This window comes from Hyperoodon ampullatus, assembly GCF_949752795.1.
Source record: "Hyperoodon ampullatus genome assembly, chromosome: 14".
In the NCBI taxonomy this organism is placed as follows: domain Eukaryota; kingdom Metazoa; phylum Chordata; class Mammalia; order Artiodactyla; family Ziphiidae; genus Hyperoodon; species Hyperoodon ampullatus.
In genome coordinates, this window is record NC_136927.1 from 24,071,489 (window position 1) to 24,096,969 (window position 25,481).

Genomic DNA, 25,481 nt, shown 5'->3' on the forward strand with positions numbered 1-25,481 from the left:
TTTCAACCCGCCGGCGCCGCCTGCGCCGCTCGACCCCTGGCCGCTGCCCGCCTTTCCCCCGCCGCTGCCACTGCCGCCCCCGCCTCCGCACTTTTTCCTGTCGCCGCCGTGCTGAAGGCCCGGCTCTCCCCGCCCCGGAGGGGCTGCGGGCGGGTGAGTTGGCAGCCGTGACTGGATTCAGGGGCTATGCCCCTCGCCGCCTTCCCCGCCGGCAGGTTCAGGGGCGTGGGTTGGAGCCCGTCTTGGGGAAGAAGGAGGGCGTGTTGGGAGCAGCCCAGCTTTGGGGGAGGAAGGAGCAAGTCTGAAAATAAGCTCGTTTGAAGATTGGGGCCATTTCTTCCATTTTTTCCTACTGTCCTACAGGAAGCCTCTTGCCTGGTCATTTGAGAATGTAACTAATTCCTGGTAGTGATAAACTGGCTGGTGATGTGGGCAGGTGGGGCTGGGAGCCCACAGCACGCGGCTTGAGGAAATGAAAACAATTTAAAAATACTTTTACTAGAGTACGCAAAATGTCTCATTTTCCCTTGTACAGTAAAGGGTTTGGATGCCATCGCTAAGGTCTTTCTCTGCTGAAGTTTGTATGGCTTCTTGGAAACTCAGAACCTGCCTTCCAAGTCTTAAGAAGTCAAACTTTCAGCTGAAATAGATCCTGGGGTCCCTTGGGCCTGGGCGCATGGGGAGAACAGCGGTGTTGATGGACAGTCGATACTGGGCCTTGGAACAAGAGTGTCACATTGCAAGGGCTCTGAAGTCATCCCCAAGGGACAGGAAAGCTCCCAGGGTGAGTCATGAGAGGAAGCCCCTGTTCTCTCCCCATCTTTACCACCTCCCTTCACCACCCCCACCCCCCTTTCTCCCCAGCATGTACAACGCAGAATAAAGTTCCCTTTGTTACTCAGGTGGCTTGGGCTCAAGTAACCAGGCAGAAGTCCTATCTCAATGGGCTCTTCTACAGCAGCTCAGGAGTGGTATCAGGAAGCCAAATTGACCTTGGGAGACCTCTGAGAGCCTGGGACCTGCCAGCAAGAAAGGCAGTGTATGAGTTTCCTGAGACTGCTGTAGCAAATCACCACAAACTGGGTGGCTTAAAACAGAAATTTAGTCTCTCTTGGTTCTAGAAGCCACAAGTCCAAAATCAAGGTGTCCCAGGGCCATACTCCCTCCCAAGGCTCTAGGGGAGGATCCTTCCTTGACTCTTGCAGCCTCTGGTGGCTCCAGGTGTTCTTGGTTTGTGGCTGCATCACTCCAATCTCTGCCTCCATCTTCATATGACCTCCCTTGTAGCTGTGTCTCACATCTCCCTCTTGTTTTTCTCTTATGACACCTGTCATTGGATGTAGGGCCCACCCTAAGTCCAGAACGCTCTCACCTTGAGATCCTTAAGTACACCTGCAAAGACCCTTTTTTCAAATGAGGCCACGCTGACACGTTCCAGGGCTTGGGACTGGACATAGTGTTGGGGGCCACCATCCAATCCATACAGGCAGTGTGCTCTCTGTTGTGGGGCTGGCCCACCTGCCACGCTGTCTTTCAGCTTCCCTAAAGCATGTGTTAGGCCCTACCCCTTGCTGAACCTGAGCCTTGGGTGCCCTTGGAGTACTCGCGCAGGATCCAAAGGCGCTAGTGCCTTGATAAAGCTCTCACTGGCACAGGAAAAATAGTAGACTGACTTTCCCCTTTGCTGAATTGTGGCCGAGTCCGCATTCCTGCCAGCTTGCTGCTTCCTCTATGCTCTTTATGTCCTGTAGCCCTCCCCACTCTGAGCCGAGAATCAGACAGTAAACAGGAAGGACAAGACTGAATGTGGGCTCCTAAAGAAGACAGCACTCTCAGAGCTTCAGATGGCTAACTGTTGCTGGTTGTAAGCTGATAATTACGACTGATAATAAAGTTGTTACCCAGTCAATGGAGTCGGCCCCAGTTTACAAGTGAAACTGCCGTTGTGATCTTGATTAAATACTCTAGTCCCAAGTTAATACCTACAATAATACCTAAGGTGTGCAGGGCACTTGCGGCCCAGCCAGTGCCTTTGGCAACCCTGGAGGTAAGCAGGGCAGGCTTCTCCCTCTGGTTTGTAGCCAGGAGACACCGGAGATTGGGCAGTCGTGACTTGCCCAGCAAGGTCCTGGGGTGGGGTTGACACCACGTCTGACCCCAGAGTTCACTGATCTGCGTGCTGCAAGTGGAGAGTACTCTTTGCTTTCTGAGACGGGGACATGGACACGGTGAAAGTGAACCCGGGTGGAGGGTGGCTTCCCGTGTAATCAGATACAGATGCTGTTCTGTGCAGAGACTTCCCCATGACGCAGGGAGCCTCGAGGAGTGGGAGGAGGAGGGGATAGCTGGCTCTGGAGGAAAGGACAGGATGCAGGGAGGATGGCTTGAGGGAAGCTCAACATGGTGGGGGGTGGCCCGGCTGGGCTGCGGGCTGCACTGCCTTCGGGGAAAGAGGCACCAGGAGGCCTAGCTTACCCTCAGGAAGCTCAGCCAGCGTTGCCGGGCAAGGAGCCGGAGGCTTTGAAGTCAGTCTGGGGTTGCATCAGGCTTGTCCTGTTTCCCACGTGTTCTCTTGGCCAAGTTCCTTAGCTCTCTGAGCTTGCTCCCTTGTCTGTAAAATGGGGGCGTGAGTCCCTGAGAATTATTACGGGATGTCAGTGTTTCCTCTGCTCCTTTTGGTTCAGGAGCCAGGGCTTTCTACCTGCAACTTCAGGGCCTCAGGTGCCTCCCCAGGGAAACGGGCGGTGCAGCCTTTGGGGTTGTTGTGCAGCCCCCATAGCTACCTCCATACCCTTCCTGGCACCATGGTGGCCACAGTCAGTTCCCCTCTCTTGTCCTGTTCCCCTGTAAGGGGAGCGAGATGGACAATAGGATTGGAGTTAAGCCCCTCCCACTTCACCTCCATCTAAGCTGAGCTGCAGTCTCTTCTGCCCACCTGAGCCTCCTACCCCTCCACCCTCCCAGAGAGAACAAAGGTTAGTTTCGGTTCTGTCCCTCCCTGAAGGGGTGAGGAGGGCAAGCCCTCCTCCACTTCCTTGGTTTCCTCCCTCATTGGTACAGCGGGGAAGGTTCTCCTCCCCCACCTCTTTCCCAGGAGGTGGCGGATGAGGTGGGGCTTCCTGCGAACTCGGTAAAGTGTCATTGAGATGGTAACTACACAGTGGGGGTCCCGGCCTCTCCATTCGATAGCCTTCCAGCCGGAGTCCCAGGCCCAGCCTAGGCCCCAACTTTAACCCTTCGGTTCCCAGATCCAGCTGAATCCAGGTTGACCAGAGGACCTAAGAGAGGGCCTGGGGCCTCCCAGCCGTGGCCTGAGGAGGGCTGAGGGTGGGCAGTACATTCCTGCCCAGGTGCCCTGGGACTCTGACCTCTGCTGCCCATCCCCCCCCCACACACACACAGTGTGCCTCTCCTAGTTCTCTGACACTTTTACTCTCCGTCTAGGCTGTGGAGGAGGCGCCTTATCAAGAGGGGGAAAAGTGGGAGACAGGTGGGAGGAAGCTGAAGCTGCCCCGGCCCCGGAGGCAGGTCCGGCTGGGATTGGTTTCTGGGGGCGGCGGCGAGAGGGGTGTCTTCATCCTCTGAGCGCCCACCTCCCGTGTGGCAGTGCAGGGGTAGAGTGTAGACATGTCGGGCCGAAGAGGAAATGGGATCTAAGAAGTTCAGGGTCCTCTTAGTGCCATCTCTGGGCACCACGTTTACCTGGTGTGTGTAGTGCCCACACCAGGCCCCATCACGACGTTGGGGGGAGGGGGTTGGAGCTGCCTGTGGAACTGGTGGGCCCTTAAAGCAAGGCCCAATTGCAGGCTGACCAACTGTCCCTGTCCCCCCCGACCCCCCTACACAGGACTCAGTGCTCAAACCAGGAACGTACTAGGCAAATCAGGATGAGTTGGTGACCTTATGCCCAAGGCAGGAGGCAGACTCTCTCCAGGCCTGGGAAAGGAAAACGCCCTGGGCTGAGGCTGCCCAGGATGGGAGGCCTTTTGTGCGGTTCGGTGGGCCCTCCAGAGATCCGGGCTGGCTGCCGCTCCCTGACACCTGCCTGCCCAAACCTGTGTGACTGGATTCCTGGTGGCCCCAGAGGGAGCCCACTGAAGGCTTGCCTCTATTTGCCCTTCTTCTCAACCACCCCCTACCCCCATGAAATCTGAGGCCTGGGGGCGTGAGGGGGCACTAGATGAGCTGGACAACCTGCCCAGGGTTCCCCCTGCCTATCACAGCCAGCAGGGAGCTCTGGCCGTTTCCCAGCCAGCTAGCATTAGCACCCTCCTCCCGTCTTCAGGCCGGGGGCCACCAGGTCAGCCCATACCAGTTGATCTCTGCCCCTCTCTGGGGAGGCACCCAGTGTGGAGAAAGCTCCAATCATTGGAGTCCACCTATCAGACCCACTGGCTGGCACTGGCCTCAGTTGCTCCATTTTAGGGGGAGGGGTTCTTGTGCTTTTCTGGGGCACCCACCCCTTTGCAAATCTGGTGAAGATATAAACCTCTCTTCCAAAAAATTGCTAAAACCCATTCCCAGAAGCAATGCAGCCACTTGAAATTAGAATCCTTTATAAATGAAGCCCCACTGGGCAGGTGAGGAGGCACCTAGCACCCCTCCCCTCCCTCAGGGTCGTAGAGTGGTGCAGCGACCAGGTGTGCATTGGGGGGCCTCCCACCCCTGCCCCACAGGCCAGGTGAGCTCCAGCTTCCTCAGGAGGAGGGCGGGTGGAGAGGCTCTCCCCCGGGGGTCCTCCCCACCACCCTGGAGACTGGAATTTTCATCAGCCCCCAACTCCCTTTTCACAGAAAAATCCTCAGTTCTTAGCACCCAGGGAGAGCCTTGAAGGAGCTCATGGCCTGCCCAAAATGAGGGGTTCCTGTTTGTGTGCTTCTCAAGGGGATCTTTGACCCAAGGAGGCTAAGGACCGTGACCTTCCATGAACTGGCCCCGGGTGGGGGGCAGGATTTGAGCCATGGTCTGTGTGACTTCCAGGCTGCCCCCACGAGGGGAGTCACAGGCTCTGAGGGGGTCTTCAGGAGGGGTGTCTTTCCTGAGGACTGTGGGGCAGGGCTCAGGGACGCCCTCCTCTGTGGTGTCCCACTCCCCGAGGAACAGAGTTGGGTGCTAGGGCTGCACCCCCACGGAGGGCTCGCGCCCCTGCTACTCTCCCCCTTCCCCCTCCCCCACCTGCACAACGGGCTCTTTGTCCCCGGCCCCCAGACACCCTCAGCTCAGCCCCCAGTTTCAGCAGCAGGGGTGGGGATGGCACACCTGAGCTGATGTAGAAGTTGGGGGGGTTGGTTTTCTAGGCCATTGCCTGGGTGATGCCACCTGAGCTGAGCGCCAGGCACCTGTTGCTGGGGAACAGTGTGGGCGGGGCCCCTCCCTCGGGAGCTGCCAGCGCCACTGGGCTGAGACGGGAGACAGATCAGATTCCAGAGAGTCCCCGGTTGGCGGGCAGGTGGACAGGGGCGGGGTGTGTGATACTGGGGAAGCTGGTGCGTTTGCATCACGGGGTGGCGGAGAGCAGAGACAGCGGCGGGCGGGGGACAGGAGGCTCCCCAAGATACCCTCCCACTTCTGTCCTGAGCCAGTTCCTTTATGGCCCCCATTCCTTCCTCCACAGCTGGTCCTCAGTCTCCCCATTCCTTTGTCCATGGGTTCCCACGGCATGGATGTTCTTTCTTCCCCTGTTCCATCCTGGTCATGACCCACCCCCGCACTGACCCTGAGGCCCCCATCCCATCCCCAGCCCCGCCTCCTCCCATCACTCTGGCCTCCCCAGTCTCGGCCTCTCTGCTCCTCCCCTGCCTTGGCCTTAAAACCCCGCCTGCAACCGGGAGCCAGCAGAGTCCCCAGGTGGCACCGCCAGGTGAGCGGCTCAGCGTGAACCTGCACCAACTCTGGGGACACGTCTCTCTTCAGCCTGAAGGTGGGTCGGGAGGGTCCGTGCAAGCTGGGTCAGACAGCTGGCGGTGGGACCTGACTGCGGAGCAGCTGCTGGGCATCTGAGGGGCGACGGGCCCCTCGAAGGGACACCAGCCGCTCAGCTGAGCAGGACTTGAGGTTGATTTGTGTTTGTGGAGGTTCAGAGACACATCTGTGAGGGGCACGGAGCGAGAAGGTGCCTTGCCAGAGGCTCACAGATGTGAGGACTGTCTTGGTCAGAGGACGCTGACTTACGCTCCGCACCATCGGACCCACTCCTGCAAATCATCCAGGCTTCCTAGAGTTGGGAAGACCTAACTGAGGGGACAGATGGCTTCGACTGCTCTTGAACTCCTGGGCATGACCCTGGCTGTGCTGGGCTGGTTGGGGACCCTGGTGTCCTGCGCCCTACCCCTGTGGAAGGTGACCGCCTTCATCGGCAACAGCATTGTGGTGGCCCAGGTGGTGTGGGAGGGGCTGTGGATGTCCTGCGTGGTGCAGAGCACCGGCCAGATGCAGTGCAAGGTGTACGACTCGCTGCTGGCGCTGCCCCAGGACCTGCAGGCTGCCCGAGCCCTCTGCGTTATCGCCCTCTTGCTGGCCCTGCTTGGCCTGCTGGTGGCCATCACGGGTGCACAGTGTACCACCTGCGTGGAGGATGAAGGCGCCAAGGCCCGCATTGTGCTCACCGGGGGGATCCTCCTCCTCCTCTCAGGCATCCTGGTGCTCATCCCTGTGTGCTGGACCGCCCACGCCATCATCCAGGACTTCTACAACCCCCTGGTGGCTGAGGCCCTCAAGCGGGAGCTGGGAGCCTCTCTCTACCTGGGCTGGGCGGCGTCTGCCCTGCTTATGTTGGGCGGGGGCCTCCTCTGCTGCACATGCCCCCCGCCCCAGATCGACCGGCCCCGGGGACCGAGGTTGGGCTACTCTATCCCCTCCCGCTCGGGTGCATCTGGGCTGGACAAGAGAGACTACGTGTGAGGTGAATGTCCATGGAAGCCTGCTGCTTAGAACCTTGACCTTGTGCTGGATGCCCTGCCCTAATCCTTGCCTTCTACTGTCAATCCCTCCCCCAGGTGAAACCCACTTTCCAGATGCTGGAGCCCAGCCCAGCTGCAGGGCTAGTCTCAGCGGGCCTGACTGAGTCTAGACCCTCCTCAGTGGGGTCCCCACCTCCATCCAGGCAGGGTGCCCTGGCCTGCCCCTGCTTCCCCCAATTTTCTCTCGTCTGCTCTCTCTTCTTCTTCAGGCTGGCCCTCCTCTTCCTCTGAGCCCTCCCCTGCCCCCAGAACCTGGGCCTCACCCAAAGGGCGTAGCTCCTTATGCCCTCCGTGGCCTGGAGTTGGTCCCTTCTGACCTGGCCACTACCAGCATCCAGAGGCCCAGGACAGGTCGTCTGGGAGCAGCCACTCTCCTCCAGGCCCAGAGGCCCTGCCCATCATCTCCCCGCCTCACCCCCACCTTTTGAGTAGGGAATAAATAGACCGTTTGTAACCCGGCTCCTTTGATCTGTGGTTGGGCCGGGAAAACCTGATGGCCTCTCCTGGGTTTGTCAGGCCAAGGCCTGCTCCAGGTGCTGCCCAGTGGGTAACCTCACTCAGGCTACGCAAGGCACGGGGGCAACACGGGAGGTGAGTGACTTGTGCCCACCTCCTCCTGCCAGGCTGGCACTCAGCAGACCCCCAGCAACACCAAAGGCAAGTAACCAAACAAAACGTGCTTTATTTAGTAAAAACTGGTGAGTGTGGGCAGGACATGGCAGAAGTGCACAGGGGCTGGGCATGGGAGGGTCAGGGGTCAGCACAGGGGGGACATGACTCAAGATGGAGGAGCCAGAGGTCAGAAGACTTGGAGGTGGGTGGGTCTTTGGTAACATCACCTGCTCCTCTAGAGGCTACATGTGGCTCAAAAGCCCCTGGGGGTTCCAGAGGCCTGACCAGCAAGGGAAGGCTTGTCTCTGCAGGCCTAGGGAGGCCCTACCCCCAGCATCAGCAGCAACTCTCGGGGACAGGATGAAAGCACCTGGATAGCAAGCACCCTTCACATGGGACCCAAAGCTCCAGGTTGGTCTCTAAGATCGGGGTGTCCAGGGTTGAGAAAGATCCAGAAACTCTGAAGCATCACCTCTTTGGCTCCATCATCCAAAGGTGAGGAACGCCAGTAGCAGAGCCCAGGTGGGTTATCAAATGGATTAACCACCGCCCCCCCCCATATAAAGCAAAAACACCAAAGCTGTCATGGATCACCATTGCCATGGCTCCAGCTCAGAGGGTTAGGCTCCACTCTCAAGGGAGCCCCCGCTCCCCTTCCCGAATTAGACGTAATTCTTAGTGGGGTACTCAGAGGGACCCCGAGAGGCAGTGTGCGGGGCTGATGCCGAGTATCGGGCCATATAATGGCTGGAGCCCCGGGACCCCCCAGAGGGGCAGGTGCAGCACAGTAGCCCCCCACCCAGCAACAAAAGGCCAGAAGCTGCCCAGCCCAGGTAGAGGGAGGCTCCCAGCTCCCGCTTTTGGGCCTCGGCCACCAGGGGGTTGTAGAAGTCCTGGATGATGGTGTGGGCCGTCCAGCACACGGGGATCAGGGTCAGGACTCCTGAGATGACAAAGATGATCCCAGAGATGAGCACCAGACGGGCCTTGGAGTCTTTGTCCTCCACACAGGTGGTGCACTTGGCCCCTGCGAGGTAGACCAGCAGGCCGAGCAGGACCACTAGGAGAGTGATGACACAGAGGGCTCGGGCAGCCTGCAGGTCCTGGGGCAGCGCCAGCAGCGAGTCGTACACCTTGCACTGCATCTGGCCGGTGCTCTGCACCACGCAGGACATCCACAGCCCCTCCCACACCACCTGGGCCACCACAATGCTGTTGCCGATGAAGGCGGTCACCTTCCACAGGGGCAGGGCGCAGGACACCAGGGCATTCACCCAGCCAAGCAGTGTCAGGATGATCCCCAGGATTTGCAGACCAGCAGAGGCCATGGCAAGGTTGAGGCTGAGGAGCTGCACTGCGGGACAGAAGCAGAGTAACGTTAAGATCAGATGGCCCAGCCCCTGGTTCCCAATGAATGCTAACCCCCATGCTACATGCCATGGCCACCACACAGGACACCAAGAGTATGAACCCTGGGAATCAGGACACCGTGTCCTGTAACACGGGCAAGGCATGCTCCCTGAGCCTCATTTTCTCATCGGCAAAATGAGCATTTAATGCTTTAGTATTTTTTTTCCCCAGACAGGCACTGGTTTATAAGAGTGAAAAAGTAAGCAACCCAGTCCTAGTTGTTTTGAGTGCAAATGAAATATAAAGCCTATGCACATGCTCGCCCATGGCTTCAGCTACTTTGGGTACAAAGGGGCAAAAGGGATGAAACAATAGAATGCAGTTTTTTGGTGGTTTCCACAGGGTTAATGGGTGGTAGGTTTGCTCTAGCCATGAGTTTCAGGCTTAAAACTTAGTTTTAACACCAAGAATAGAGATCCAAGTTTCCTCCCAGCACCCAACATAAATGTCCAAACCCTTCACCCCAACTTGGTTCTGTCCCCAAACAGGCAGTTGCCAGTTTGATCTTAAGATCTTGTGTACATAGTGGCCAATCAGCCCTGGCCTTGCCTGCCACTGCCTGGCCCAAACAATCCCACCCAGTCAGACCCTGGATGGGGCAGGAGAGATGGAGGGAAACAAAAACAAAAACAGCCCTCCCACCCCAAAGCACTTCCTTTCCCAAGGCCACCGGCTGCCTCCCTGGTTCCTGCCCTTCTGCCCTCCCCTAGGGGGGCCACAGAGTAGACCCCCAAGGTTGGTGACATTTTTTTGTGTAGTCTTGCCCCAAATGCCATCCTCTCAGGGCATAACTTCCCTAAAAGAATTTACCACCTTTGGGGTCTGTCCAGTGAAACATCTCCTCTGGGGCAGCCCTGGCCCCCTCACATCCCACTTCGTGTTGGAGGTCGCCGCGGGGGATCCCTTCCGTTCAGGGTCCCGTTGTGGCTCTCCACTGCCCAAAGTTCCCGCGCACGGCTCGGACCTAAACTTAGCGCCGGTCCCACCAGGGTGGCCAGAGGGCAGACTCTCCACTCATTTGCACCCGCCCATAACCCGGGCCGAACTCATGACCTGGGGGGAGATAGGACGCGGGGGGCCTTACAGCGCTAATCCGAAACCCAGTGTCAGCCCTCCAGGACTCTGGCCGGGTTAGGGCCGGGGCCACACCAGACTAGGCACCCGGCACCTCTCCCTTACAAGAGTGTCCCTGCTCTCGACCCCTTCCCTCTCCACGCACTACAGGCTCGGCTCATCCGAGGGCGTCCCCTCCCGTTCTTGATCCCTATTTCCCTTCTGAGTCTGGCCCGAAGGAGGGTGTCCTCAGCCCCCCGGCCTGGAAGCCGCGCACCCTGGAGGGTTCTAATGGCGGCGCTAGCTGCAGGGTCCGCTCCCGCAGGTGAGGGGGAAGGGAGCCCCGCCCCAGAGGGAAGCGCAGGGGGGGAGGGGCGCCTGGGTTTCGGTGCCTTTGTCCCCGGGCTGGGGGGAGGGGCGTTTAACCCTTCTGCCAAAGGACCCCATTAGGGCTTTGGTGCAGCCCCCCGCCCAGGGGCTCCTGGCCCTGGGTGGCTGCCGCCCAATCAGTTCATGTTCTTCACGCGCACCCCAGCCCAACTCCGCCACTCCCCCTGCCCCCCTATCTTCGAGGCACCTACCCCCTCCCCCACGACACGCACACTTCCCCCAGGCTCACCTGCGAATGAGTCCACCTAGATTCGGAGTAGCAGGCGGAGTGCTGGGACTGGGGCGGAGGCGGGGGTCTTAAAGAGGCAATGACGTCACCGGACCACCGCCCAGGGGAGGGGCAGAGACCCCAGTCCACACCGCGGCGGACGCGCGAATCCCAACCTCGTCAGTGGAGGGCGCTCGAGCCTGGAGCCACTGCTCCCCCATCTGGCCCGGGTGCAGGGCATCAACTGGCTGAAGTCCGGCAAGCAGTGGGTCAAGGCGCAGGGTATGGAGCCGAACATAGCTTGGGGCTCGACTCCGGAACTCACCTAACCTTCCCGAGCCTCACTTTACTCTGAAAAATGGACACAACAAGCCCACATTTTACTATGTAACTATGTCCTAAGGTAGAAATTAAAGGGCACAGTATTATTATTTTTGTTGTATGGTTATTATCATACTCTCGGGGCCCTTAAGGAACAGCTTTCTCTGTGCTGGGTTGTTTCGTGTCAGATCCGCCCTCTCGCCCAACACGCACCTCCTGGGCTTCCGCACCAAGAAGGCAGGGCCAGATCTGCATCCCTTTGGCTTTCTGGCCGCTCCCGCGGCCAGACGGCGTTTGTTGAGCGAATGACTGAACTTAGAGGTCCGGGCTGGACCCGGCGTCTAGGGGTGGATCGCGGGGCGGGCAGAGGCTAGGGATCCGCCCCGGAAGGCGGGGGCGGGGCCGCTGCTGTCTGCCCCGGTACGCGGGCGGCCAGCGCAGACTGCAGCCGCCGCCCGACGAGCACCATGTCTCCTGGCCCGCTACGCCCGCTGCCGCGGCTCCTCGTGCTGGGGCTCGGGCTGGCGCTGCTGCGCGCCGCGGCCGGGGAGCGAGTGCCAGGTATGCCCGGCCCGGGCTGGGCGGGAGGGCGTGGGAGACGGGGGAATCCCAGATCCGGGATCGGGGAGCCGTCATTGGGGGCCTAGAGGAGGGGGCAGAACTGGGGGGACTAGGCGGACATGGGGATCCGGGGTCAGGTGGTCTCCAGACACCGCGCTCCCTGGCCGGGACAGGTCCCATTTCGCTCCCAGCTTCATCCGTAGTCCGGGCCTCAGTTTCCCGCCTGTCCAACTTGGGGGGCGGGGGAGGCTTCGGTCTTGAGTCTGGACTCGGAAGTGGAGAGAGAAGAAAAGTTTGAGGGAGGGATGTCCCGTCCGGTAAGGTGGCACGCCCCCAGCCTGATCCATACCGGGTCTGCCCACCCCCCTTGACCGAAGAGTTGGGGGGGTTGTTGAGAGGCACGGAGGTCTGTGCCCCCCATACCATGTGGGGTGCCCCCTTCCATCCGGTGACTTCAGTGCCCAGCTATGCGGGGGGAGGGACCGGGGTCGGGCCCGGTGCCCAGGAATGAGTCACCCGCCGGCGGCGGCGGGGGGGCTGTTATGGGGACCTGACCCCCTCCCCCCAGCGTCCCGCACTACGCCCCCCTCTCCCCCGCGCTGCCGTGTCCCGGTCGGGCCGTGCGGTCACCTGTGAGGAATGTGGAGAGAGGGCGCCGGTGACTCACGTTATTCGAGCCGGCCGACCCTGACCTCAGCCCCAAAAATAGCCGCCCCCCGCCCCCCGCCTCTGACTCGCGGCCCCCTCCCCAGGCACCACCCCCTGCTCTCGCGGCAGCTCCTGGAGCGCGGACCTAGACAAGTGCATGGACTGCGCATCGTGCCCCACGCGACCGCACAGCGACTTCTGCCTGGGCTGTGAGTGGGGGCGGGGCCAGAGGCGAGCGGACCCCAGACTGGGGGAGAAGGTTGCTGGGTGGAGAGGGGAGCAGATCTGTGGAATTAACTGGGAGAGGCTGGAGTGAGGAAGGGACTCTGACTGGGGTAGGGACCACGGTGGAAGAAAGGCTTAAGGCTCCGATCTAGGGGGCGGGGCTGGTCCCTAGAGGGGCGAGGTCTGACTTGGAGTCCCGTCCCCAGGCGCTGCGGCCCCTCCAGCCTCCTTCAGGCTGCTGTGGCCCATCCTGGGGGGTGCCCTGAGCCTGGCCCTCGTTCTGGGGCTGCTTTCCGGATTCCTGGTCTGGAGACGGTGCCGCAGGAGAGAAAAGTTTACCAGTAAGTGCGTCCCCGCCCGCCCGACGGCCCCCCATCATTCCTCAACATCTCCCCCGCTCCTGATGCCCCTCTTCTTATGTTGCAGCCCCCATTGAGGAGACCGGCGGGGAGGGCTGCCCTGGCGTGGCGCTGATCCAGTGACAGTGAGCGCCCCCTGCCAGCAGGAGGCTGCGTCCACTCATCATTCATTCATTCATTCTGGAGCCAGCCCCAGCCTCCCAGACACAGCCAGAGCCAGGCTGCTCCAACCACAGGGGTGTGGAGGGATGGGGGACAGCGAATCACCTCTCTGAGGCCTGGGTCCAGGCTTCAGAAGGGTCTTCCAAGGTGTCTGACTGCCCTGACTCTGGCTCCAGAATAGAAAAGGAGACCCTGGCTGGCTCATGCCAGACAGCTGACACTAAGGAACCACAGCATTTGCACAAGGGTCCCCTCACCCCCACTATGGCCTGGGGGCCAGGCTGACCTGAGGGACAGACACAACATCAGGACCCACCCACTCAGATGTACTGAAATTCCACCACGGGGTCTCAGCCTGGGGGGCTAGGGACCTGTTCCTAACACTAGGGGGCTGGCCCTCTAGCAGGGCTGGCCCTAAGACACTGCCCCTCCAAACCCCAAAAGGGGGGAGATATTTATTTTGGGAAGAAAGTTTGGAGGGGGAGAGAATTTATTAATAAAAGAATCTTTAACTTTAAATGGTTTGGAGAGTGGCATGATCCCAGCCTGACTTCCCAGAGCTGGAGGGAGGAGTGAGTCAGCCGCGGGGGTGGGGGTGAGGCTCTGACTCACACATTCTCAATGCCTGAGCCCAGCCTGCCAGGACCTGGCCGTGCCCTGACCGTTTTCCAGGGAAGATCTTGAGGAGAAACCCCAGCATCCAGCACCCCTGCCCTTCCCTCCCCTTCCCAAAGGCCCTGGGTTCCACACTGAAGCCTTCATTTGCTCAGCAATCTTTATTCAGTTCTCTGGGGAGGGGACGGCTCCCTTCCCATGCTCCTGCGCCTCCCACCCCAGGGCTCCGTGGGGCTCAGTGTCCTCTGCTGGGGGAAGGTCCTGGTGCCCAGAGGCCTGGTCTGGAGGAAAAGCAGGGCAGCTGCCCCCTTCGTGGGAGTGCTGGGCTCCCCTGTTGTGGGGAAGAAGGAAGGTGGGCAGGGGCACTGCCCCCAACACTCAGAGCTCCATTATGTCCCCAGCTGGGGTTGCAGGATAGTGGGGGGTGGGGGTGTCCCCCAGCCTCAGCAACCGGAGCGCCTCAGGGATCAGGTTCCCAGGGTAGCGCCAGAGAAGCAGCTCAGAGCAAGGGCTTCTGGAAGAGGAAATGACAGTCACGGCACAGGGCTGAGGCTGGACTGGCAGAGCCACAACCCACCTGGTACAGGTCCCCAGGGGCTCCTGGACTGCTGGCACCTTCCAAGGAGCCAAGTAGGGAAACAACAGAGGTTGGCTAGAAGCTAAAAATAGCAAGGTGAGGCAGAGCCTGGAGATTGGCTCTGAGGATTGGGTATGATCCTCCAGAAGGCCCAGCTAGTGGATTGTGGATCGTGCCTACCTGAGTGGGGGCAGAGCTGGGGGGAGAGCCATGGGGGGGCTGCAGTAAGGGTGGTCATTGTGGAGGCTGAGTCTAGAGAAGTGGGTGACCATGTTCTCCTCAGACAGGAACTGCTTGCGCAGGGGCTCCCTGGGGAGAGACGGGGAGGCAGGCAGCCTGGGATATTCAGAATAGAGGTAGTCTGATGGGGACCTGAGGTGACAGAGGGCTGGTTGGGAGTCCCTCCCTGCCCCCAAACTCACTGCTCCTCCTCCAGGCGACGCTTGGTGCTCATGGGCACAGCTCCTCGGAGAGGGGAGCTGGGAAGAAAAGAGAGCCAGGAGCACTCCACCCTCTTGGACCCATCCCCAGGATCTGCCCAACTAAGCCTGCAGCGTCAGCCAGGAGCCCCCAGCCCAACCCTGTCTCAGCTGACGCCTAAGTCACCCCCTCTCCCAGACCATCCAGAAGCCTGCCTCGGAGTCTGTCCCGAGTCTGCAACCCTGTCTTAGCTCATGCCCAAGCCCGGCCGATAAACCCCACCGCGTATCATGCTGCAGACCAGCCCTGAGGGCCCAGCCAAAGCTCCTGGGCCCCCGGGCCAGGCCCACCCAGGGCCCCCACACACACCTCGCGTCCAGGCCTCGGGACGCCCCTGAGTCGGCCCGTGGGTCGCGCTGGGCCCGACCCTGGGGGCGTCGCTCCAGGGGTTGCTGCAAGATCATTGGGGTTCGGGGTCCTGCGAGCGGAGGGGTGGGATCCAGGCGACAGGGGCGGAGCCTCCGAGGGCGTGGCTCAACGCGTGGGGCGTGGCTTTAGGCGCGCGCGCGCGGCCAGGTTCCGCGCAGGCGCGGAAGACGGACGGCACGCGACTGGAAGGCGGGTCGGTTCAGCGTGGTAGGGGAGGGGAGGTAGAGGAGGGGACCTGGGGTAGTGGCGTTGAGGAGGGCGCCACTTAGTGTTGGGGCCTTCTCGGCGGTCACCTTCGCTCCTGGGACTCGGGTTACGCGGCGGCCGCCTTCACGCCGGCCCCGCCAGCGGTATTCGGTAGGTGACGCGCCGCGAAAGGGAGGCGCTCGCTGGCACTTCCGGTCTCGTGAGGCTTCGTCGCGCGCGGAGCACTCTGGGACTTTTATTTCTCGATATGGAGCGAGCCATGCCGCAAGCGGTGCCTCTGGGTCAGGTGAGGGGAGCGCAATGCGCGGTGCCTTCTGGGGTTTGTAGTCCACATGCCCGGCTCCGAAGGGGCCGGCAAGGAGTCGTGCCCTCAAGACCTGTTTTGCGTGGGCTGTTGGTGGGACTCGGATTCTGACCCGAGGGAGGGAGAGTAACCCAGAAATACCTCAGGGGCCTAACATGAAAGTCAGGATACGGATTAGGAGTCAGTACGTTTTTCTGTATTGGAGTAATAGAGCCACTTTTTTTTTTTTTTTTTTGCGGTACGCGGGCCTCTCACCGTTGTGGCCTCTCCCGTGGCGGAGCACAGGCTCCGGACGCGCAGGCTCAGCGGCCATGGCTCACGGGCCCAGCCGCTCCGCGGCATGTGGGATCTTCCCGGACCGGGGCACGAACCTATGTCCCCTGCATCGGCAGGCGGACTCTCAACCACTGCGCCACCAGGGAAGCCCCTAGAGCCACTTTTTAAGTGGTTTCTCCGAGGCAGTCCTGTGCGAAGCTTTTTATATACAGTAGCTCATCCAGTCGTGACAAAATCTCCCGTGAGCTCCTTTTGACAGTTGAGGAAACCTGGAGGAGAGGCTGAGTCCTTGGTCAAAAGTTCCACTAGGCATCAAGCCTCAACTCTCCCCTTTCTCACCTCCTTCTTCGAGCCACCCCTGGGACTATATGGACAGGTGCCTGCTTGGTGGGCTATACAAAGGAGAACTGAGAAGTCAGTGCGGTGGGAGGCCGGACTGTGGCGGGAGGCCGGACTGCAGCAGGGGAAGCAGGAAGGAGTGTGTGGATCAGGGGTCCCAGACGCCCCAGACAGCCTTCATCCAGCCTCTCTCCACAGATGGAAGTATTTCAGGCCCTGCAGCGGCTGCACATGATCATTTTTTCCCAGAATGTCTCACCCTGTGGGAAGTTCCTGGCAGCTGGCAACAATTATGGGCAGATAGCCATCTTTAGGTACCCTTGCCCCTGCTCCCCACCATCCATTAGCTCTGGCACTTGGTCCTCCTGGGGCTGATGCCCCCTGCTTCTGACTCTCAGGCCCCTGTCCTTTCAGCTTGTCTGCTGCTTTGAGCTCTGAGGCCAAAGAGGAAAGTAAGAAGCCCATGGTGACCTTCCAAGGTGGGTGCAGGCATTGAGGCCAGCTTAGGGAACCCCCGGGTGGACGAGAGGAGCAGGACGGGGTCACTCAGGTTCTGTTCTTCCATTTAGCCCACGATGGACCCGTCTACAGCATGGTCTCCACTGATCGACATCTGCTCAGTGCTGGGGATGGGGAGGTGAAGGCCTGGCTTTGGGCAGAGATCCTTAAGAAGGTGAGTGTGGACCTGGGGGAAGGGTGAGGTGCCCAGACCCAGAGAGAGCCTTTGAGGTCACCCATTGTTTTCCTCCATGAAGGGCTGTAAGGAGCTGTGGCGTCGTCAGCCCCCATACAGGTGAGCCAGGCCCATGTGGGCAGAGGGCATGTGGGGGTGAAGGTACTCCCTCACAAGAGCTGATTCTGCTTTCCCTCTCCCAGGACCAGTCTGGAAGTACCTGAGATCAATGCTTTGCTTCTCGTCCCCAAGGTTTGAGCCCTTTTTAATCGGGGCTCTGCCCTGCCCTGTTTGGGGCCCAAATTTTAATCCTTCCCCTCTCCCTGTTCTGACTTGACATTCTCTTCTGACCCCATCCTGCCTTCTTCTGCAGGAGAATTCTCTCATCCTGGCAGGGGGAGACTGTCAGCTGCATACTATGGACCTTGAGACGGGGACCTTCACAGTGAGAGGGCTGTGGAACTGGAGTGGCAGGGGCAGGGTGGGGGAGCAAGGGCAGCAGCATCCTTCCTGGATCTTGTCCTGACACTGCCCCTCTCCCTGCAGCGGGCCCTCTGGGGCCACACGGACTACATCCACTGCCTGGCACTGCGGGAGCGGAGCCCCGAGGTGCTGTCAGGTGGCGAGGATGGGGCCGTGCGGCTTTGGGGTAAGGGAATGTCTGATTGGAGGGAAAGATGGCGGTAAGGGAGGTTGGGGCAAAGAGGGTACTTTTTATGGTTCTTCCCCCACAGACCTCCGCACGGCCAAGGAGGTCCAGACAATTGAGGTCTACAAGCACGAGGTGAGGGCGCACCCCATGCTCTGTCCTTCTTCCTTTCTGGGCATCTCCTGTGTCTTCACCTCCTCTATTCTCCTCCTCCCTCCCAGGAGTGCTCGAGGCCCCACAATGGGCGCTGGATTGGATGTTTGGCAACTGACTCCGACTGGATGGTGAGCTGGGCAGAGTGCAGGATGGGGTGGCAGCTCTGGGCCCTGTCCAGCTGAGGGCCTGTGGTTCACGGCGGCTGGGGACCCCCCACCTTTCTGCCCAGGTCTGTGGAGGTGGACCAGCACTAACCCTCTGGCACCTTCGATCCTCCACACCCACCACCGTCTTCCCCATGCGGGCACCACAGAAGCACGTTACCTTCTACCAGGACTTGGTGAGGCTCTCTGTCTTGCTTCTGACAGCCCTGCCCCGCTCCCCCTGCAGCCCTGAACCCTGAGGCCCCTCCTTGTCTTCCACAGATTCTGTCAGCTGGACAGGGTCGCTGTGTCAATCAGTGGCAGCTGAGCGGGGAGCTCAAGGCCCAGGTGCCTGGCTCCTCCCCAGGGCTGCTAAGCCTCAGCCTCAACCAGCAACCAGCAGCCCCTGAGTGCAAGGTGGTTCAGCAAGGGGCAGTGGGGATCCTGGGAGGCCAGGGCGTGTGGGCAGGTCAGTCACTCCCCTCTTGCCTCTAGGTCCTGACAGCCGCAGGCAACAGCTGCAGGGTGGATGTCTTCACCAATCTGGGTTACCGAGCTTTCTCCCTGTCCTTCTGACCTCCAGCAACACCCGCACCTCCATCTCAGGGGTTTGGAGTGTTTTTTTTTTTTTTTATTATACTAATAAAATTTTGGGCTTTTTTTTTATGTGCTTTTTTCCCAAGAATGGAGGCCAAGTCGGTGCAATGATTTATATATTATTCTGTCTGAGCTTGATACATAAATACCCACCCTCACCTCTGTCCTGGAGCATGCCGGGGGCCAGGGGGCCTAGTCCCTGGAAAAGATAGACCTATATAGATTCGAAAAACAGCTCTGCCACACCTGCCCCTGCCACCCACCTGGGGTCCCTGGCCCCCATAGCTGGCCCCTGCTCCCGGTGAGCCCTTGCCCAGCCCCTCGGGGTGGAGAGGGCACCAGCCACCTTTGGCAGACAGTCGGGGCCCGTCGCTCCGTTGGCCAGAAGAGGAAAGTGAGCCAAAGAGGGCAAAGGTGGCCCCCTCGACCAGGCGCTCAGGTCCTTCGGAAGAGGTTGCTGAAGAAGCCGCCGGCGGGCCCAGGGCCGAGGCGCGGCGGGGCGCGGCTCCGGGCGGATCCAGCCGCACTCAGCTCTTTCTGGCGTTGTGATCGCAGCTGCTGTCCGATGACCACCTGCATGTCGTCCTGCGGGCAGGGCGGCCGGGCCGGCGGGTTGGGTCAACGTTCGGCACCGCCCCCGCCGGCCCCGCCCCGCCCCGCCGGCCCCGCCCCTCACCTGCCAGGCCTCCAGCTCTTGCGTCAGCGCCACCTTCTGGCGTATGGTGCGAAGCAGCTCCCGGGAGAGGGAGTCGCGCTCCAGAGAAACGCGGCCGAGCTCCAGGGCCAGTTCCAGCGACCTGCAAGAGAGAGGGGCAGAGAGCAGCTCCGAAGGCGCTGGGGCCTCAGCGAACAGTGGTGGTTGGGGGCTCCTGGACCCAGGCGGGAGTGAGGCCGCTAATACCGAAACCAGGGAGGTTAGGGGGCCCTTGCATCAGAGTGGGGACAGTTATAGCACTCGCGTGAGGGAATCCGAGACCCAGAAAGGCCAGAGTGTCCTGGGGGCCTGTAGCCCCCCCGGGGCGGTGGTGGATGGTGGCAGATGCTCACTTGTTCACGGCCTCGTCCCGATCCGAGAGGGCGCCGCTTAAGACCTCCTCGGGATCCTCCTGCGCCCGCAGTTCCTTCTGCCTTTGCAGCTCCTCCCGCAGGGACTGTAGCTCTTCCCGCTGCAGCGCCACCTGCGGAGAGGGTAAGGTGCAGAAAGGCAGGTAGACCCCTGAGTGTCCCAGCTCTTGCTCTTCCAGGCAGCCTGGACTCCAGCTCGCCGCCCTCCCGCCCCTCCCCCACCCCCATCCCCGCCTGCTCCACAAACAACCCAGACAGCTGTGGTCCTGTGCTGGAGATGAATCTTCTGAGCGCCTAGAGGGGTGGGGTTGGTCGGGGCTAGATGGGTGGTATAAGCCTGCAGGAAGGATGCATGGAGAAGCATTGGGAGGTGGGACCAAAGGGGCAGTGTAGTCCAGGAAGTCTTCCTGGAAGAGGTGACATACAGGCTGGCTCTTCAAACATGATTGCAAGTTTTTTGGGATGAAGGGCTATCCAGGTAGAGGGGAATTCGTGGGCAAAGGTTCGGAGATGTAGATGGGAAAGAGAAACTGACATTGAGAGGGGTTTTGCGTTCAGTACTATGCTCCCCCCACCTCATCCTGCAACTGGACCACTTCCGCCGCCTTCTCTTCCAGTATCTCCGCTGGGCTCAGGGATGCTCGCTTCCTGGGAGGCTCCAACCTCTCCTCCTGGGGCGAAGGCTGGTGGCTGGATGCCTCTTGGGTCTCCGGGGACAGAGTGGCCTGTTCACCAAAGAAACTGGTCAGTGCAGTGTCGAACCTCGTGGGGAAAAAAGGAGGGGCGGAGTCTGCAGCCCTCCTGGATGGTACGTGTGGGGGCTGGTGGGCCGAGAGCTCACCAGAGCATCTCCGCCTCTGTCCGCGTTCTGGTCTTGGTCCTTGTCGCTGTCGAGGCTATGGGCAAGCTCTAACTGCAGCGAGGCTCCTGAGATGTTGGCGTCCTGGAGGCGCGACTCCTCCTCCAGCTCCGAGACCCGCCGCTGCAGCCTCCGCAGCGCACTCAGTGCCTCCCCCGCCTCGGAGCGCGCGAGTTCCAGCTGCGACCAGCCCACCACAGAGCGAAACAAGGGCGGTCAGCCAGGTGCTCCCGCCACCGGCATCCCGCAGCCGGCCCACAGGGGGCGCCGGCGCGCCGCAGAGAGTCAGGCAGCCCCGCGCGTCCGCGCACCCCAGCGCTGAAGTTGCCTCTCACTCCCGGATCGCTGGGCTGCCTTGGGCCGCGCAGTTCCCTCGGCAGACACCGATTTCCTCCGCTATAAAGCAGGGCGCCGATAGGCGCCCCGGCTTCAAAGTTTCCCATCACCCTCCCTCCAGTCTCACCCAACCAGGTCACCTCGAAAAGCCCCACCCCCTCCCCCGACCATACCGGTCTACCTTCTAACTCTCACTAATGCTGTCATCCAGCATTGACTGATCCTTTCTTCTAAGCTGGGCAATGTGCTGAGTGTCTCACACCCTTACCACAGCCATGTACCATTACCATCCCATCTCACAGATGAGGAAACTGAGGCTGGTGTTCCACAATAGTAGGAAGGGACACTGAAATAAGAACCCAGGTAATTTGACCACAAAGTGCAAACTCCTGAGATCTCAAACATCAAGCCATACTGCCTCTTTTCGTTTCCTTTCTTCCATTTTCACAGACCTGGTCCAGGTCCCTATCATCTCTGCCCTGAGTTCTGGCCTCAGCCCCATCCCTGGCCTCCCAGATGCCAGTCTCTGATGCATTCTAAGAGTACTGCCCCTGCTCAGTAGCTTATGGCTCCCACTTGCCCTTGTGCTAATGCCTGTGCTCTTCTGGTCCAGCTGTTAGGGCTCCCAGTGACCCAGCTGTGGTGTCTTCTCCCAGGAAGCCCTGAGGCAGTGGCCAAGGCCCCTGCTGGATGCACCTGCCCACCCCAACCCTACTAGTCACCTCCAGACTGTGCTCCTGCCTCTCCCGCCGTAGCAGCAGCAGCTCCTCATGGGTTGCCTGTAGCCTGCCTTGGCCCTTCTCCACCTCCTCACACAGACCTCGAATCTGGGCCTCCAGGTCCTGTCGGCGACTCTGGAGCATCTGATTCTGGGGAAAGGCCTCAGAGCTGGAGTGGAAGGGCTAGGCCAGGCACAGACAGCCCCCAGCCAGCCTTCCAGGCTCAGTAGACCCAGCTGGCACTCACCTCCCCCTGCAGGCACTCACCTCCCCCTGCAGACACTCACCTCCCCCTGCAGACACTCCAGCCGTGTCCTCAACTCTGCCCCAGCCAAGGCTTGAGCCTGGCACTGCCCCCGAAGTCCATCCAGTTCTCTCTGAAGCTCCTGCTCAGTCTGGGAGGCCTGAGGGTGGGGAGAGGCAGTGGAGCCCTCAGCTGGCCCAAGCCGCAACACCAAGCCCAGTGCACCCACTCCCACCAGGACCCAGGTGTCTGCCCCTCCTTGCCCAGGGACCCGGGGTCAGGGCCGTCCCACCTGGGCCAGCTGCTGGCTGAGCCGGAGGTTCTGTTCACTGAGTTCACTGAGGGCGCGTGCCCGCTCCCGTCCGCTGTCCTGCTGCTCAGAACGCTGCTCCCCCAGCTGGGCCCGAAGGGCCTCCACGTCCCCCTCCAGCTCCACAGTCCTGGCCTCCCACTCGGCTCCCCGGGCTGCCAGGCCTCGGCGGAGCTCATGGTTCTCCTGCTGCAGCCGCTGTGGGGGCCGAGACAGAGGGTAGAGACAGGGAGAGGTGAGACTGGAGGGGACGCAGGGAGACAGACAGAGACCCAAAGAAAGTCCAAGGGGGGTCTGAGACAGGCCTAAAAACCAGAAACATGAGAGAGCCGGGGAGGAAGTGGGCAGAGGGCAAGACACAGCCTCAGACAGTAGGGGGGGGGGGAGCAATAGAGAGAAGCTTCCAGGAGGGGCTGACCTTGGGCCAGAGCTGGGTGGGGCTCCCTGATGCCCACTCACCTCTGGCTGCCACCAGGGCTTCTGGACCCGAGGGCGTAGGCGCCTCTGTGGCGCCTGAGTCTGGCAGAATTGAAGCCTCGGCCCATGGCCTCACACACCTGCCTTCCAGGGGTTCTGGAGGTTCGGCCTTTGCCCAGCCTCTCTGCTCGGTCCCTCTCCCCCAGCTCCTCCTGGCCAGCTCCCTCTAATTATCCCTGGTCAGCCACACCCTGGCCCCAGGCCTCCGCCTGCCCTCCCCCAAACCTGTCTAACCAGCAGGGGGGTGCTCCTGGCACACCCAGATGCCCAGCTTGTGGAGGCAGGCAAGTCAGGGGGCCAGCGTCTCCCGCCTCCCCGTCATAGACTCTCCACGCAGGAAGGTGAAGCTAACCACAGCTGCTACAATGATTAGCAGGCATTCCTGCCAGGGCCTGTGCTAGCACTTTACCTATATTATATTATTTTATTTACTCCACGAGACTTAGACTCCTTAACATCCTCATTTTACAAATGAGGAAACTGGGCCTCAGAGAGGTTAAAAGCCTTGCCCAAGGACACACAGTGAGTTAGTGGAGCCGGGATTCTAACCCAGGCAGCCAAGCCCTTAACCAAATACTGTGGGGGCAACACAGCTCTAGGATGGAGCCCACAGGTTCGGGGTCCAATTGTTCTGGCCGTTGTCCTGCTCCGCTGCTGCTTTGTGGTAAGGCAAGTTCTGTAATATCTCCAAGTCCCATCCATTCATCCATCCATCCATCCATCCATCCATCCATCCATCCAATATTTCCTGAGCTCACCCCGTTTTGGAGTCTTTGTCAGCAGTAAGTGAGACCACCAAGTTCCGTGCCTGAAGCAGCTTAGAGTCCAGAGGCAAATGGACACATGCTTGAACCAGGTAGTTTCAGAGGGGGGACATTAAGAGCTCTAAAGAAACCCTGAGAAGTGATGAAGAGGAGTGGGGTGGGGTGGGGGCTCCTTCAGGAGGAAGTGATGTCTGTTGACTCCTGCAGGGCAAGAAGGAAGAAGGCTACAGCAAGGGACAGCAAGTGCAAAGGCCCTGAGGCAATAAGCGTGTGTTGCTCAGGGAACTGAAAAAAGGCCCCCTCTGAGGAGGGACTTCGTGGCTGAGATGACTGACGTCAAGGAGGTCACATGGGGAGGAGTTTTGGTTTCATTCTAAATGTGAGGGGGAGCCACTGAGAGATTCTGGGCAAGGACTGAAATGATCTGATTTGCAATTTTTGAAGATCCTTCTGGCTTCCGCATGGAGAAGGGGCTCAGGGGGCAAGAGTGGAAGCTGAGGACTAGTGAGGAGGCAGCTGCAGTGTCTGGGGCAGATGATGGGGCTGCGGCCAGCTTGGAGAGACGATGAAAAGTGGGTAGATTCACAATTAGTTTCGAAGAAGAATCAACAGGGCCTGCCAGTGTGGGAGGGAGAGGTCACAGAGATGTGCAGGCTCTGGTCCTACGGCGGGAAGCTGGGGTGGGGACAGCAGGGGATGGGGTCATGGAATCTAGTGCCACTTATGTTGAAATGCCCATTAGGTGGCCAGCTGGGGAGGGTGTGGGGCTGACGACATGGATACAGGAGTCAGTGGTGTCCAGGGTGTTTAGGGGACCAGATGTGACCCCCAGGGTGAGAGTGTGGCTGACCACAGCCTGGGCAGAGGGAACTGTTCATATCTCCCAGAGCTGGGTGAGAATTGACCGAGATGATGCATGGAAAGTGCTTAGCCCAGAGCCAGGCAGGGAGAGAGCCCAGGATCTGTTGGCTGGGATCCTGCAATACTGCTGAGGAGACAGACCCAAGATTCAGAGAGGTCCAGCAGCTTGCCCAAGGTCACACAGCCAGGCAGGGATCTGAACCCAGGTCCTGTCTTGCCCTCAGAGCCCATGTTCTTAACCACTGGGCAACACTGCCAGGGAGGCTGGTCCCAGACCTGAACTGCTGTTCCGGAGGCATCCCGCTGCCTGGCTTTCCTCTCCCTGCCCCCCTGCCTGGTTCCTCCCCTGTCCTCCATCCCCCCAGCCCTGCCCTCTGCTGTCAGCTCACTTCCTCATGCTCAGAGTGCTGGGTGCTCAGCATCTCCAGCCGCTGCTGCAGCTCCTCATTGCGCTCCAGAAGCATCTTGCCAAGCTCTGCGGCCAACAACAGGTCTTTCTCCTTCTGCTGCAGCTGCAGGGCCAGGTCCTCGGGCTCCTCAGGCCTTGGGCCCCCTCCCAGGAATGAGTCCCGCCGCTCCAGCACGAAGGGGAAGAAGCCCTCATTGCTGCTGGGGGAGGTGCCCCCGGAGAGCAGCCCGGATGGGAAACTGGGCCCTTCTGGGGAGCTCATGGTGCTTGCAGTGTCTGTGGAGACAGGCAGGTCTGTGGGGAGAGGTAGCTGCATGACACTCTACACCGCAGCCCAAAGGGGTTCACTGCCCCGCCCCCCCCCCCACACACACACACTGGCCAAGACGTGGCTCTCCTGCAGTTCTTCACCTGCCTACTGGCCCTCTCGGTTCTGCAGCCAGGGCCTCCCTGGGCCATAAAGGGTTAATGATCTGTGTCTTGGCTGTCCAGCTCCGTTAATGTCCCCAGGGTAAACTGAGTCAGGGAGAAGCAGGAAAAGAGCTGTCCAGCCTTCTGCCTCTGGCAGATGTTTTCTGCTCCCAGGAAACCTTCTCCCAGTGCTCCAGGACTACACACCACCCCAGCGACAGTCCCCACCCCCCTCTTCCCAGGACCCAGCTGTTCTGGCTCCCAGCCTCTTACCAGCTGGGAAACTCTTCCCAGAACCCAGGTTCTTGGGACTCAGGACTCTGCGATGAGTCCAGCCTCTTCTCCCAAGAATACAGGGCCTGGGGAACTTATGTGTCCTGAGCCCTTAGCCCCCAGAAATCCAGCACCCTCCCCTTCCAGAAGCCCAGGCCCAAGTTCCCAGCCCCCCAGCCCTCCTGGCCCTTGTTTTCCTATTTTCTCAGGTCCCCATCCTTCTGAACTTAGGTGCCTGGACCCTCAGCCCACCACTTCTGGATTGCTGGCCCCAGTCCCCCAGTTTCCAGGCCCTGAGCGGGCGGGCGGGCGGGCCTGCGAGGTAACAGGTTGTGCCGGCACTGCCGCCCGCCCGGCCACTCCAGGTTTCTGTTTACTTCCCGCCCGGCTTTGGGGATGGGAGCCTGGTGGCACTTCCCTAGGACCGCCAGGGCCCGCAGTTCAGGGGCTCCAGGGCTCA

At 60.4% G+C, this 25,481-nt stretch overlaps 6 protein-coding genes across 12 annotated transcripts; 3 read left to right on the forward strand and 3 right to left on the reverse strand.

Moving 5' to 3' along the window:
* Positions 1-6,246: 6,246 nt before the first annotated feature.
* Positions 6,247-6,900, forward strand: CLDN9 (claudin 9; the record flags this gene model as incomplete). The annotated part of the gene is made up of 1 exon (XM_079718853.1): positions 6,247-6,900. The coding sequence occupies one exon, from the start codon at positions 6,247-6,249 to the stop codon at positions 6,898-6,900; it is 654 nt and encodes a 217-aa protein (XP_079574979.1).
* A 1,333-nt stretch (positions 6,901-8,233) lies between these two features.
* Positions 8,234-8,899, reverse strand: CLDN6 (claudin 6; the record flags this gene model as incomplete). Its single annotated transcript, XM_079719262.1, has 1 exon — positions 8,234-8,899. The coding sequence occupies one exon, from the start codon at positions 8,897-8,899 to the stop codon at positions 8,234-8,236; it is 666 nt and encodes a 221-aa protein (XP_079575388.1).
* Positions 8,900-11,420: 2,521 nt separating this feature from the next.
* On the forward strand, positions 11,421-13,427 carry TNFRSF12A (TNF receptor superfamily member 12A; the record flags this gene model as incomplete). Its single annotated transcript, XM_079719363.1, has 4 exons — positions 11,421-11,514; positions 12,267-12,371; positions 12,594-12,728; positions 12,814-13,427. The coding sequence occupies 4 exons, from the start codon at positions 11,421-11,423 to the stop codon at positions 12,867-12,869; spliced, it is 390 nt and encodes a 129-aa protein (XP_079575489.1). The 3' UTR covers positions 12,870-13,427.
* A 256-nt stretch (positions 13,428-13,683) lies between these two features.
* Positions 13,684-14,994, reverse strand: HCFC1R1 (host cell factor C1 regulator 1; the record flags this gene model as incomplete). Of its 5 annotated transcripts, none has more annotated exons than XM_079719505.1 (4): positions 13,684-14,037; positions 14,281-14,409; positions 14,523-14,579; positions 14,890-14,994. In XM_079719505.1, 4 exons carry the CDS (start codon positions 14,982-14,984, stop codon positions 13,902-13,904), a joined length of 417 nt encoding a protein of 138 aa, XP_079575631.1. In that variant the 3' UTR covers positions 13,684-13,901. The 5 variants fall into 5 exon arrangements, with proteins under 5 accessions (XP_079575631.1, XP_079575630.1, XP_079575633.1 ...); XM_079719504.1 differs by having other exon boundaries at positions 14,281-14,436; XM_079719507.1 differs by lacking the exon at positions 14,523-14,579 and having other exon boundaries at positions 13,684-14,034; positions 14,890-14,984.
* Positions 14,995-15,277: 283 nt separating this feature from the next.
* Positions 15,278-18,357, forward strand: THOC6 (THO complex subunit 6). Of its 2 annotated transcripts, XM_079719689.1 has the most exons (13): positions 15,278-15,475; positions 16,274-16,389; positions 16,490-16,554; positions 16,645-16,748; positions 16,831-16,868; positions 16,952-17,000; positions 17,122-17,193; positions 17,295-17,397; positions 17,483-17,532; positions 17,619-17,681; positions 17,783-17,893; positions 17,979-18,113; positions 18,192-18,357. In XM_079719689.1, exons 1-13 carry the CDS (start codon positions 15,404-15,406, stop codon positions 18,270-18,272), a joined length of 1,059 nt encoding a protein of 352 aa, XP_079575815.1. In that variant the 5' UTR covers positions 15,278-15,403; the 3' UTR covers positions 18,273-18,357. The 2 variants fall into 2 exon arrangements, with proteins under 2 accessions (XP_079575815.1, XP_079575816.1); XM_079719690.1 differs by lacking the exon at positions 17,979-18,113 and having other exon boundaries at positions 15,278-15,442.
* A 35-nt stretch (positions 18,358-18,392) lies between these two features.
* Positions 18,393-24,784, reverse strand: BICDL2 (BICD family like cargo adaptor 2). 2 transcript variants are annotated; one of them, XR_013811249.1, is made up of 11 exons: positions 24,749-24,784; positions 24,318-24,631; positions 21,809-22,024; positions 21,560-21,676; positions 21,276-21,422; positions 20,200-20,397; positions 19,934-20,083; positions 19,341-19,471; positions 18,970-19,090; positions 18,640-18,878; positions 18,393-18,492 (listed from the first exon to the last, which is right to left on the reverse strand). XR_013811249.1 is itself a non-coding variant. In XM_079719687.1 (10 exons), the coding sequence occupies exons 2-10, from the start codon at positions 24,597-24,599 to the stop codon at positions 18,729-18,731; spliced, it is 1,512 nt and encodes a 503-aa protein (XP_079575813.1). In that variant the 5' UTR covers positions 24,600-24,631; positions 24,749-24,784; the 3' UTR covers positions 18,393-18,728. The 2 variants fall into 2 exon arrangements, 1 of the variants encoding a protein (XP_079575813.1); XM_079719687.1 differs by having other exon boundaries at positions 18,393-18,878.
* Between the last annotated feature and the right edge of the window lie 697 nt (positions 24,785-25,481).